The 14,965-nt window shown below is 35.9% G+C and overlaps 1 protein-coding gene across 2 annotated transcripts in view; it reads left to right on the forward strand.

Moving 5' to 3' along the window:
- Positions 1 to 10,442, forward strand: part of LOC111505086 (uncharacterized) — an 82,134-nt gene extending 71,692 nt beyond the window's left edge. For both annotated transcript variants that reach the window (XM_074176907.1, XM_023159835.2), the window contains exons 3-4: positions 5,309 to 5,856; positions 8,478 to 10,442. In XM_074176907.1, coding sequence (XP_074033008.1) covers positions 5,309 to 5,856; positions 8,478 to 9,286 — 1,357 coding nt within the window. In that variant the 3' untranslated portion in view covers positions 9,287 to 10,442. The remainder of the gene's footprint in view (positions 1 to 5,308; positions 5,857 to 8,477) is intronic.
- Positions 10,443 to 14,965: the final 4,523 nt, after the last annotated feature.

The raw sequence follows: 14,965 nt of genomic DNA on the forward strand, positions 1-14,965 counted from the left end.
GTAGCTTCTTCAGGCGTGTCTTCACTACCTAAAATCTATAGAGGGCGTTCCACAAAAAAACTTGACCGCCCCTGTAAGTCAGAAACGGACATGTAATCGAAAATTTCAAAGAACACGTCGATTTTTATTTATATGGTATGTACTGTAAGGAAATGGATTGCGAGTTTTGTAGCATTGAAATTACTTCCGAAAAAATACTTATTGTAGTACTATACAGACCATGCACAGGTAATTTTAATACATTCATAACTATGTTTGAACAATTACTGAATAATTTACATCCGCTTTATAAAAAAGTCATTATCTTGGGTGATTTCAACGTTAACTTTCTAAACCCATCCGCCATTATGAGAGAACTATCGAATGTCATAATTTCTTTCGATTTGACTATAACAGATATAACAAGAGTTGGCAGCACAACGTCGAGTTGTGTAATAAGGTCTGTAATATTTTAACAGACCTTCCCAAAAACATGTATATAAAAGTAGAGTAGTTGAATGCGCATTGTCAGATCATTACGGTCAGTATATTTCTCTGAACAGAATAAATCTAGAACTGAACAATAATATAATATACAAAAGAAAAATCAACAAAAGAAATACCGAGGCGTTCATTACTTCTCTCAGTCAGACAAATTGGAACTCTTTTCATACACACGAGCCTAATGTTGATGTATCAAACATAGACATGGCCAACAACTTCAATAATGAGTTCTCAAATTTCATACAGCCGCGAAATGTAGACTTCGATTACATGAATAGCAATATCTCAATATGCGAAAAATCAATGTTTTTGCCTCCACTAACGGAACCCGAAATTATAGAATTGATAAAGAGCTTAAAGCATTCAAACGCAAGTGGTTACGATGAGATATCAAACAATTTGTTGAAAAAATGTTCTTTTGAACTTTGCAGCCCAATGACGTATATCATAAACTTGTCTACTGAAAATGGAATTTTTCCGGATAGTCTAAAACTAGCAAAAGTAACACCAATTTATAAAAAAGGGGATAAAAACCTCTATAAAAACTACAGGGGAATTAGCTTACTCTCAAGTATTTTCAAGATTTTTGAACTAAATTCAAGAAGTCAATTAATGTCTTTCTTCACAACAAATAATCTTTTTTCAGAAAACCAACACGGTTTCACAAAGAACAAAAGTACAGAAACAGCACTTTATGAGTTCAATGAGCATGTGGTTAATGCACTTGATGGTAAATTCCATATTTGCGGATTGTTCATAGACTTCTCCAGAGCTTTCGATTGCTCTGGAGGAGCATGACCTGATATTAGGGAAATTGGAAAGATATGGTGTAAGAGGAGTTGCCCTAGAATTAATGAAATCCTACCTGGAAAATAGAGGGCAACGTGTCAGTGTTGGAAACACTCTCAGTCAGTTGGCAACCATTAGGCAGGGTGTCCCACAGGGATCAATCCTTGGACCTATACTATTTTTGATATATGCAAATGACCTGATGAAATATTTTCAAGGATTGTCAACTATTCACACAGTAGCGTATGCAGATGACACAAATTTCATAGTGAAGGAAATTGATGTAACGACCCTACAGGAAAGAACCCAGGATGTACATAAACAAGTAAACATATGGGCAGAAAAAAATCACTTAACACACAATACATCTAAAACTGTGATGATGAAGTTCACAATTAGTAAGTGGCCCGAACATTTTGTTATCCATGAAAATGGGGATCTGCCAATTGAATCTTGTACTTCTACAAAAATGTTAGGCGTCACCTTGGACTACAAACTCACATGGACTCCTCATATTGAGACCCTCTGTATTAAATTGAGAAAAAACTGCTATGCTCTGAGATTCATGGCTAATTTTTGTAGTAAAGAGATTTTACTGAGCTTATACTATGCGACCATAAACTGTCACTTGAGATATGGAATTTTGAATTGGGGTACCGGATCTGCTGCTGAAAGAATATTTATTTTGCAAAAATATGCAGTAAGAATCATTGCCGGTATTGGTTGGAGAGAATCATGTAGAAATGCTTTTAAAAATTTCAAGATACTAACTGTTGCTGGTCTCTATATTTATGAATTATATATATACGTTCATAGAAACAAGCATAATACACCTTTCCAGCGACATAATTAACCAACTCGTTCTAGAGGCAAACTGATGCCCAATATTCATAGAACAACTCTTTATCAGAAAAGTTTTCTTTATCTTGGACCAAAAATGTTTAATAAATTAAAAGAATCAATTAAAATATCACCAAATCTTAACATTTTCAAAAAAATTGCTACACACTTGACGAATTTTGAACTGTTTTTTTTATATTTTAATGACAAAATATCACAACTATGTGATAAAATTGACTTTCATTTATTTATAGTTATTTTTTTTACATAATCTAAGCCAAACAAATAATTATACGTATATTCCTATATGTATCATATTTTTAGATTATTGATTACTACAAACATTATACTCTGTAACGTGTCCTACCCTCAGACGTTTTCCTTGTCACTGTACGTATAACAATGTACTTTTTAACAAGGAAATAATAAAAAAATATTATTTTTATTTAGCTAATCTTCTAATTACTTCATTAGAGAATCTTGTCAATCGCTATTGCCCATTAGTTAAAGTCAATATTTCAAATAAAACGCCATTTAAATGGTTTAATGATAATCTCAGACACATGCGAGCGCGACTGAACGTTATTTCTACGGTTGCTGCCACTTCTAGAAACCCTGCAGATGAAGAAGCATACAATAATTACCGGAATCAATACAGAGCTATGATAATAGAGGCAAAAAAACAAGCCTATAATGATGTCATCAGAAATTCGTCAAATATAGCTCGAGATAGTTGGAAAATAATCAACTACGAGAGGAACCGTTCATATGCTACGGATAACGAAGACATTATTCTCCCAGATTACATAAATAATTATTTCGTAACTGTTGCTAACGATCTTATACACTCCTTGTCATCCAACGGCATTGATGCATCTAGTTACCTTAAATTCGTGCCAGTTCAAGGCAACTCATTTTTTCTGGAACCTGTAGCGGATGCTGAAGTTGAGAGTGCAATACTTTCTTTGGGTCGTTCAAATAGCTATGATGCTTATGATATCAACAGTAAAATATTAAAAGATTCTCTTGGAATTATTTTGAAGCATTTTACAATTCTCATAAACGAATGCTTCCGTCAAAGTGTATTTTCCATTGCTTTCAAATTATCTGAAGTGGTGCCTATTTTTGAAAAAGGTGATAATACAGACCCTCAAAATTACAGACCCATCTCTATAATCTGTACTTTTGACAAAGTTATCGAAATAATTTAAGAAAAACCGTTTAAGTGCCTATTTCGAAAAATTGAATCTTCTCCACAAACACCAATTTAGTTTTCGTGTAGGTAGATCAACAGTGAACGCTGTCTGTCAAATTGTCGCCGCAATTATAAAAGGATTTGAAGAAGGTAAACATAATGTTTTAATTTTGTGTGACCTCATGAAAGCTTTCGATTGTGTCTCTCATGACCTCCTCCTCGAAAAACTGAAATTTTATGGGATAAGAGGTCCTGCACTTTCTTTTATTCCTTCATATTTGACCGGTAGAAAACAATATGTATCTTCAAAGAGCGGCAAATCAGACATACAAGAAAATCCTCATGGTGTCCCTCAAGGATCTGTTTTGGGACCACTCTTATTCATCATATATATTAATGACCTTTTCTTTTACATGTACCCTCATGATATGGTGTCATATGCGGATGATGCTACCTATTTCTCATCCCAAAAAAATATTGATAGTCTCCATACCACTATAAACCAAATTGAAGACAAAGCTGAGATATGGTACAATTATAATAAGCTCAAACTAAATAGACTGAAAACTCAAACCATTATCGTCTCTAGTCAAAATAATATACGAACTGGAAGTTCTGTAAATCTTTTGGGAATCCAACTAGAAGACTCGTTAAATTGGTCCACCCATAACGAGAATATATGTAAAAAGATATTGTCCCATCTATTCCTTCTGAGGCAGATGAAACGGATTTGTGACGAAGATGTTCTACTTAACATCTACTATTCTCTGATTCATAGTAGAATTTCTTATGGCATTATTTTATGGGGTAATTCCAGTCCAGCAATATATGTTTTTCGTTTACAAAAAAAAAATCATTGAGAATTATTGCAAATGCTCCAGCATTCGACCACTGCCAACCGTTGTTCATGAAATATATTATCATGCCTTTGCCATCTTTATATATATATATTTCATTGTATATTGGAGATACATAAAAATAACCAAAATTATGAAACACTCTCTCATTACCATGAATATAACACCAGATCTGGCGACTTATTGAAAATACCCAAATTTTGTTTGACAACATCCAGAATGAATTCTTTAAACTTGAATTTATATAATAAAATTCCGTCAAAATTGAAAAGTTTTAATTTTGATCAGTTCAAAATCAGAATGAAACAATATTTGAAATCTAAATGTTTTTACAGTGAGCTAGAATATTTACAAAATATATAGTTGTATATAATAACAATATGTAAGAGTGGGAAGTTTGTTGTTAATCTTGGTATAGAATTCTTGTTGCAGATTTACGATATTGTTAGTCTTTTTTAAAATTGTATGTTTATGCTATATTTATTATTGATTTATATTTTATATTTTTGTTTTTTTAATATCTGAAAATTTGTTCAGAATTTGTGAGAATTAGACTGTTATGTATATATATGACCTGCTGCAAACATTATATAACGTAGTTAAATAAACGAATCTATCTATCAATCTATCTATGAAAATCAACCGTGAAACATCACCCCTCTGCGGTCAGCAACCTCCCCCCTATTTTTTTTAATGGCATGGGGGTCAAGTGATACATCATTTGAAAAGTCTTTTGTCTCTCTATTACTATTGTGATTTTTTCCGAAATTGGTTCATTCTGTACTGATAAATTAAATGTTGAACGTTTTATTTAAGAAAAAACAGATAATTCGCTGTCGTTCATTTCAATGAGGAAATCAACAAAAGTAATATCAATGGCAACATAATCAACAGATAAAGTGTCCGAAGTCTACTTTAGAAAGCGTTCCTTACATTATTGAAGATGTCCGGAGTCAGAAATCGGCAATTTGTAGTAAACGTTTTGAAATGGACGACACTGTTAGTTTTTTCTGCACTGGTACTTTTTGTTAAATCTAGTTGTCGCAGAACAAAAAGTAGATAGTAGATCTTGAAAGAAAACGTTGAAAAATATCTCCTTAATCAGATATCAAATATGAAACTAAGAATGACTGATTTTTTTCAGATATGACATTAGCTCCGTAGAACCGACCTCCAAGCAAGAAAACGTTATCAAAACCAAACCCCTTTCACGATCTTCGGACTGGACAGATGCAGATCTAGAGGTGCCCGATAAAGAAGAACACATCCACCTGCGCAATCCCAAACTTTCCATAATTTTCAACAACGAGAATGGCACTCCCACGCCTCCACCAAGGAAACACAAGAAAAATTTCCGCGAGAAGATCGAAGCAGTGGCTAAATCGGGATTGCAGGCTTTTCAGCAGAAAAAACCGGTGGAAGAGACGATTTGTGTGAAGAAAACGATAAATTATAAGTGCCCTCTGTGCGACCAAGACGAAAGTGGACATAATAGAGACCACCACCATAACCATAATCACAATAATCACGACAATGCAAAAACGAACAAGAATGGTAATCAGAAGGAGAGAAGGAACTCGAAAACTGAGAAAGAAAGCCTGAAGAGGATGAATAAGAACTTATCCGTGATGTCTCTACCGAACTATGATGAATTGAAGTTGACAGTGACGCACTTTGAAGATATCGATAAAGGTAAAATCCTGTTTTCATAAAATCTTTTTCTCTAAGATATTCTTTATCCATTTTGTCCAAATCTGAATTGGAGAGCCCCAAAAAATTTGTACTTATTTGAACAGTTTTTGAAATTTTTGATATATAAAAAAGAAAGTATAACGAATTATGAAATAATTAAACAACGAGAAAAATCAATTGACGCTCCGGGGCGACTTGATAGAATCCAGTGGCACATTTGCTTTCTCAGCTGCAGGAAAATTCTGAAAAACCTGCAGCACCACATCATCTGTAGATCTTGATCTGCCAATATCCTCTCTTTCATAAAACAAAATGAATTCAAGACATCGCCAGAACACTTAGTGACACGACTATCGTGAAACTTAAACCAGTCCGTTTCTTCTTTGACCAAGGCGTAATAATGACCAAATTCAACGCCAGAACCACAGTGAACAATGACTGCATGAATATTATAACAGTGGTCTACTAGATTAAAGTGTTCATCTATTTCGAATCTACGTAAAAGTTTGGTTTCAGAGGTTTAGAGGTTTCAGAGGTTCAACAGTTAATTCACGCTGAATTGATTCAACATGTTGAGAAATATGTTATTTCCCAACAAAATGGTTGTGTACTTGGCAAGTCTATAGTTACTGATTAATTTCTTATTACTAATCGTGAATATGACATATTATTGGAATTAAAGTCACAGTTAGATGTTGTATTGACAAACATTCAAAAGGCATTTGATGAAGTGGATCATGATGTTCCCCTCAATGAATTCAATAGTTTTGAGTTGGCGGATAATTTTTTCGAAAGACAGGTCTTTCAGGTCATTTTTCAATATTGAAAAATGTACCACAATAACTTCATCATGTTTTTTATTAGTCAGTGGGCTATTGCTCGAAGACAAGCAGTAAACAAATCTAAAGAAATGAACTTTTAATGTTCAAGCTACTCTCGGATATACCTAAACAGTAGGTTGAATGGACTGACACGCCTATCAGAAAACAACTACTCCCCTGGCTAATACCACGAACGGCGTTGGATTATATCCGACAGGCGTCAGTGCAGGAATCTTCACAGAAAATTTTCTGCATATGCAATTGGCTATACAACTGAAAGAATCGACCTTCAATTTTGGAACGGGCACACTAGCAGACCTGTTTCGGGCTCCTTAGCCACTCGTCAGTGCAAGATAGTGGCCATCATCGACCTAAAGCCAATGATATTACATAATTGAAAATCAAAATTCTTTCAGAGTATTTCATTCCTCGTCCTACGTTGGAGAGAACAACAAAAATGTCACTCCATCTAGTGGACGAGGTACTAACCAACTGCATATCCGAAATTTGCTCGATTCCTCTGAATAAGGAAGACAAACTTTCTTATTAGTCAGTGGGCTATGCTTGAAGATAGGCAGTAAACAAATCTAAAGAAATGAACTTTGAAAATTCAAGCCAGTCTCGGATATGAGAAAACAACTACTCCCCTGGCTGGTATGTTTCGACATAGATGAAAAAAAAATACTTGACAGGTAGAGTCAAAACCTCTGGAATGAACTTTCTGAAAAGTGTGTTCATTACATTGGGAGATTTGACTCCACCGGACTGCTACTTGACGGGAAAAAATTACCTGAAATTTTCAGAATGTAAAAAGAAAATAGTAGCTCGTTTATATCATTGTATGCAAGTTGATGGTATACAATTCCAACATTTGATACAATGGAGTTTTTCGACTGGTTTCACTTCTAGTTCGAAATTAAATACAAACAAAAAGGAATATTTATTTTTCAGCATCATTTATGATTTCCATGTTAAAAATTGTACAAGGTTGGACACAGAATTGGAATATCTTTCGAATAGAGCATTACTCTATTATTCTTTCTATTTGAGGGTTGTTATGGGGGGGTGGCTAACAAAGAATTGGTTTTTAAGTAAAAGTATGTCCCTCTGAAAAGAGAAGTTGCCTTGTTTCTTAAATTTTCAACTGTTCCAATATCAAATAGTTTATTTAGGTATCAAAATATTCTGGTTTTTGGGATTTTTCAAGATCATGAAATGTTTTTCAACATTTCACTAATACTAATGGTTGACTCCGAAAAAAATATACGTTTATTGTGTTATTACTCTTGAAGATACTTTTTCTTTTGGTATCAGTTGAACAGATCACTTAAAAACATTATATTTCTTCGTTCACACTTCATCTGTCAAGTTGTTGATCACTTGAAAATTTTTCTATGGAAAATAATAGAAAAAACTCTTTTGGGAACGAAATCTCATAGACGAATAACAAAGAAGAATATAAAGCAAATTGATATTTATATTTGAAATGGAAGCAAGTCTCAAACTTTTTATCAAAAATGAAAATTATTCCAACTCTCAAACTGGGACAGCATGGAATCAAGTCGAAGATTGAACTTACCGTTTCTGAACTTTCTAAAATGAGTTCAAACATGTATTCGCGTTTTAGTTTAGTACCACTTATGATACCTATTGTACACCGAATCAATGAATTACGACTGATTTGTTGTTGATCTCTGGTTCCCAATAAACAATTGCAGAATGTCCAGTTCAATAGAACAAATTGAAGGGATCACTAATACTATTTATTATTCTGCTCTCTCACCTACTTATCTGTTTCAGGACCTTCTTCCCTGAAAATCAACTCGAATAAACGAAACACTTCTGAAACCTGCCTTCCAACCGACTCGAAAAAACCAACAAGTGGATCCACAGGAAAACTCGACGCATACATCACAAGATGCCGCAGCTTCGGTTCCATCTTCCCTCAGCAGCTCAAGAAACTCCGCACACGAAAAGCCCCCGCAGAAATAGAGAGCGACGATTCCTTCGGAGGGTTAGAAGACTGGGATCTGGGTCTGTTGGAGCACTACAACCCCAAGGACGCAAGCCTGCCTCGTCCCAGGAAAACGCAGAGGAACAGCAAGGAAATAATATCCGATATAGAGAGTCTCATTGTGGCTGAAGAGGATATCGAGAAGCCCAAGCCTCCGGTGAGGAGGTCTGAGTCTCTGGTGAAGAAGATCAACAGAGAGAATGCCCAAACTGCCCTCAAAAGATCTACCGAGCTGCTTTGCAACAAGAGTGAACCATGTCACAGTCCAACTCCACCCCCTTCTCCAAATCCAGGACCGAAAATCGTAGCTGCTAACTTACCCACAGAGGCAGATGGTCAAGTTGAGCATTCAAGTTTGATGAGGATTCTTGAGCAGTTTAGTATGAAGGACAAGCAGAATAATGATGAAGCTCCGAAAGCTGAAGAAGTTGCTCTCAAATCGACCATAAGTAGCAATCAGTCCTCTTTAACACCCTCTCTTCTAGAATTTGAGAAAAATATTACGGTTAATTCTGTGGAAGATTTTATCAATGCGGAGAAACTAAACACGGATAGGGACCTTGTGAACAATAATTTTAAGGTGATAGTTACGTAAGTTCATGTGAGGGTTGTGCTGGTTTTAATTTCGTCTGGGTTAGTTTTGGTTTCTTCAACTGCAACTCGAAGCCCGATTCTGAGAAGATTGTAGAAAACAATATCTGAATGAGAATGGTTCAGAAGTTTATACCACCAACTAATTTTTACATATTTTTGGATGTTCTATAACTTTTATGTCTAGGTTATTGCATTTACACATCAAAGAGTAGTTATTAAAAATCTGTTGAAATTTATTTTTTCGTCAATCAGCTGTCACCTTTCAACAAGCGACAACTCTCAGAAGGAGAAACTTGTGCGAGCTCAAGAACGAGGTCTTATTTTTCAACGTGCGAAATAGCCTAGTTGGCGTGTACTGGAAACTACAAAAAAAATGTAAATATCTATAGTACGACCCAACAAAAATTTATTTCAAAGCGATCCTCACTGGTATCGAAATTTTTACTATTCTCAGAATAACTTACAACCATATATTCCGAAAGATGAGGTGTGTATGATGAAGTTAGGGTTGTTTACTTTTCACTTTTCTCATTTTCATTGATGTAAAAAAATTACACATGAGCTAAACTATGGTGATTCATATAGTCATACAAAACATTAAGTGGGGAATTTATTTTGGGAAATATTCACTTCGGACAAAGTAAAAGAGTGCATTTTCTTAAAATTAACTTTTTCCAGTTACTGCCTACTCAAAAAACTTAATTTGCGAAATGAAGTATTGCACATACATTTTCCTAACAAGAATGAAATAGTAATTTTAATTTTGTTTTGAAGTGAATATCTGTCAATTCTTTTCCTCCCAGTTACTTTTTCTACCATCGATGATGATGTTGGCATGTAGTTTGGTAAAATAAAAATGTATGCATTGAATATTTTCAATCTTTCTCAAAATATGTAAATAATTTTAAGAGCACATCATTTTCGTTGCTACTGAATCGAACTCTCATTAATGAAATTGGGAGTAACCTATAAATATATCTGGTTGCAAACGCTGAAACAAATACGATCAACGGATTCTTGATGATTTTGATAGGATTATTGTTTCCCTCCTGGAACCTGTAATATAGTTGGATTTGTATATAAAGCATCTAGATTTTTTTGTATGCTATTGAATTAAGTTTGTTTAAATTATTCAATTAAAGAAACTGTACTAACGACTAAGGAGATTTTATTATCTTATGAGTTATCGATTTGTCAACCTGAGAATGTGTGCAACGGATTTATAATTTTTATATAATACTTTGACAGTTTTGGCAAGTATTATCCCTTTCCCTGATAATACATCTAAAATCTGTTTTTGAAATCTGTTTTTCCGTTAATCATACATAATGTATATTACCAAACATTTTTTGCAGTTGTAATGATTCTTCTATCACACTTCTATCACACTGTCTTTCGCGCAAAGACCATAAAAAAGAGAAGAAGAAGAAGAAGAAGAAGTTGTATAAAAATATATAACAGTAGGTAGGTACTGTTTGTCTGGGATTATGATTTTGATTGTGAAGCTTGGTATCCGCCATTACAAGCACATCTTTTTGAAAATAATATAAACTAAACTGAGCTGAATTTCAGTAGATTCAGTTTAATTGGTCAGCGTGAATTAAATAAATTAATTCAAATTTGTGTACAATTCAGAAGGGGTGACGCTCCCTAACCTGTGCCAGACGAAAAACCTAGTCGAAATTGGTACAGAATTTTGCATGTTTCTAAAAATCACGAGGTCACACCTATCATCACGGAAGGAATCAAACAGACGCTCGCGCTGGAACCGATTGAACAGCCGAAATAATTAGGCCTGGAAGTAGGCAACCATCATTTCATCGTACCGCTTCATCTGCCGACAAGAATCCAATCTGAGAGGATTTGGATGGAAACTCCATATTAGGGTTGGATATACCGCTTTATATGGCTAGCATGGAAATTACCAAGTTCCACCTACTGAGTCCGGGCAGAATGAGATGTAAGTTGCATTGCTAATCCTTCTTTTTACCCTTTAAGGGTCTTCAAAGAGTATTAGGAATCCCTAATACACCGATGAGGTGGGGTTAGACCTCAGGAGGACTAATTCGTCGAGCTCAAATAGTATATAGGGCCTACCAGGGTTGAATAAGGAACGCCTAGCCGCTCTTCCATCCAAAGACTTCCCTGCGAGATACATGATTACGTCCTACATCGGGAGAACCTAGAAAATCTGTCAATTCACGGACTGGCACAGGAGCCCTACCGAAGTGTTACATCTTTAAATACAACGAACAGTTCGAATCAGTTTTCATTGAAAGTGAATACGGCTGAATGAATAAATCAAGGATTTGACGTTATTTTTGACTTACTCGTAACTTCTCAACCGCTCCATATATGTCTATATAATCGAAGGTATTTTCCTAATAAAATCCGAGAATGAAATGCATTATATACCACTAGACTCGTTGAATGTGTGGTTATCAAAGCTGATCAGTTGCTTTCGTACAGAGCTGACACTAGCATGCTTCTTCTGGATTCCATCTTAGATTACTGCGATTTCACATTCTTTGTTCCTTCCCCCATGTTTATTTCTCATTCATCAAGTAATTGTTATAGCCCTCACTTCCATTTTCTTGCACCTACTGCTTTTGTTCATGTCATTGAAGTGAGTTTTCAAGTAAAAGTAGTGAATTGAAAGGGAAATATTTTGGGGAGAGATGATTTTTTCCATCCTTATACAAAAAATTTGAATCTTTCAATGAAAGGGAGGAAGCAACTCACTCCAAGAGCTACTTCATGCGAAGAAGTAACTTTCAGACACAAACTAGAAGAAAAAAGCTACTCGAAACTATTTTGTTATAAACATTGAAATATACAAAAAACACTTTTTCCTTTTCAGTTTGTACTCCATACATTCGTTATTGAATTGAGTGAAATATCATTCACATTGTCGCTACACAATCTATACGGATGGATATCTATAAGGATGGATAGATGTATTTATGTAAGTTTGTGGCTGTTTCACACCTAAACGACTGGACAGATTCAGAAGAAACTTCAGTATAAAAAATTATACTTCAAACCATTTCAAACAAAGCGTTACAATATTTCTTTATTAACCCGAAACTTCAGGTTTCCAACTTTAAAAGTGACGAAATTCAATTCAATCTTTGTACCCCTATTTTTCCCCTTGAAGGTGGAAATTTCTGATTCCCTTGATGCTTGTTTACGCTATACAAAGAACCTACCTGCATATTTCAAGATTCTAGGTTCGAAAGCTTCGGCTGTACGTTGATATAAGAGTGTCAGCCAATCAAAATATTCCTACTTTTACAATACTAACTGTTCCCTCCTGTTTTATCCCTGTTACCGTGGGAACATACCCTATGTGTTTCTAGGTCATGATCTATCTATATACCAACTTACATCACGTGGGTACGGCTACCTATCGGGCAAGCCCCCAGGTGGCGGAGAGGGGAACGGCCAGGGGACTGGAGGCCCTGTCCGGAAATGCCAATGTGGCCTTACGGACGGAGTCGCCGGACTCCTGGTCAGTGGCAGAAATAAGTAGGGTGAAAGGGAACTAAAACCTCCAAACAGCCTTTGCAAAACATGCCACCGTGGACCAGCCTACCCAAGCTAAGGTGTAAGGAATCGTGATGACAGCTGAATGGCCGCAAGGTGATATGTGGTCACGAAAGATCCTCTTGGGGAACTGGGCGAAACCTCATTGTAATCAGCCTACCTCTGGTAATAAGGGGCTCTGCCAGAGGTGCCCAACTCTCCCGTTGCTACTCGTGGAAACACACATGAATGAAACAACACAAGAACAGAAACAACAAAGACAAAAACCAATCCCGAGGCTGGACAGAAGTGCTTACCTCAATCTAAGGCGGTAGCTGGGGATGAACAGGAATGTCCACCCCAATATACTGCTTGGAATGAGGCTGGACATAGCAGATCACCACGTGATGTAATACAAAGATCAAAGCGTAAGAGTTTTGCGGCGTCGAGGCTGAAAAGAGAAGGAGAGTGAAAGAGATAGGAGTGGCAGCAACTATAAGTGCACCCTCCTCCTCCAACAGCAAGGTACTGGCGGCGGGCGCCAAGAGTTCCACCTTGAATAAAGGCAAGGAACTGGCTGCCTCTGCAGAAATGCTCCCTCACTTGTGCACCTCCACGGAGGGAACCCCAAGAAGGTTGAAGAAGCCGCGCAACGACAGTAATGTTGCTACACTTTCCTAAACCTTCGCGGAAGCCACTGTGATACACCTCAAGGTTGCCAAACAGAGTGTGTGTTCGACGAGTCTTAGCCTACACCTGCCAATATAAAAGAGATGTCTCCTAGAGACCTGTTCACCTTCCTGGAAAGGACAGGATACACAATGACCTAGGAGGACGACAACTCCTTGGAAGGATGTACAATGGGTCACATGTGGCCTAAGTACTCACCGTCCGTACTCTAAAGATACCAGATACCAACTTACATTTGGATCCGTTGACCTGTTTAGGCGTGAAAAAGTAAAAAAACGTAAAATCATACATTACATTCTTCCATCCTCACAAACATTACGCCTTTATAAAACAATGTTTTTCATTCTTTTCATAAACTGTACGTCACGATTCGATATATATATATATATATATATATATATATATATATATATATATATATATATATATATATTTCAAATAAAGTTTTTGGAGATCAAATAGTGAGGTGAAGTTTATGAAATTACTATGGATCTTCATCGAGTAACGGTGGAATCAATAAGAGTATTTCATTTCAATTCTTTCAGTTTTGTTTTTGCTGATACTATTCAATATTGTAAGTGAGTATCTATTGATTGACTGACACTCATATATTAACGTACAGCGAGAGCTACTGAACCTAGAATTTTGAAAAATGCAGGTAGGTTCTTTGTATAGCGTGAATAAGCATCAAGAAAAAGAATTAGGAATTTCCACCCCCAAGGCGGAAGAATAGGTGTTTGAGTTTGTATTAAATTTCTTCAGTTTTGAAGTTGAAAACTTAAAATTTTGGATTGTTGAAAAAATATTGCAACTATTTGTTTAAAATGGTCTGTTATGGAACATGAAGTGACAAACGAAATTCTACGCGGGCGAAGCCGCGGGATTCAACTAGAATAGTATATGAAAGGAGTAAAATTTTACTTTCTCAGCAATATGTTATCAATTTGATGGGTTTAAATCGCCAATGTACATTGCAACTATATTCAATACATTATTCAACACCAGATTTTCCCACTGCCATTGAATACATCACATCTTCTTGGCATATAATGGCTCAGATAAACCTGATATTTGCTCCAAAACATGTACACCTATAACGGCAATCCAGGACCATATTTAAAACGTTCCATATTATAAAAATGCTAAAACGATGCTATCCAACCTGGAAGCGTATCGTAACTTGCAGAGCTTATACAAAAATATCATAAACGCTATCGGCAGAATACAAATAGATGGCATATGAGGCGGAATAGACGTCGCATAGCTTAGCGTCGCAACTCTAAACTCTTTTAAAACAAACTGGGAAGGATGATCGTTTGGCTCCTGTCTGCATTTTCTGGATGTCGGTTGCGGGGAATTTATTAAGCAATTTAATTTGAGCCCTGAGAGTGATTACCGTATTAGTCAGGGATAATCGGAGTGTCAGAATCTCCTAGCCAAAGTGTGGAGAGTATTTACCTCATTC

Source organism: Leptinotarsa decemlineata, unplaced genomic scaffold (genome assembly GCF_025532065.1).
Source record: "Leptinotarsa decemlineata unplaced genomic scaffold, Ldec_3_MD MMD2_tig00002082_RagTag_RagTag, whole genome shotgun sequence".
Taxonomy (NCBI): Eukaryota; Metazoa; Arthropoda; class Insecta; order Coleoptera; family Chrysomelidae; genus Leptinotarsa; species Leptinotarsa decemlineata.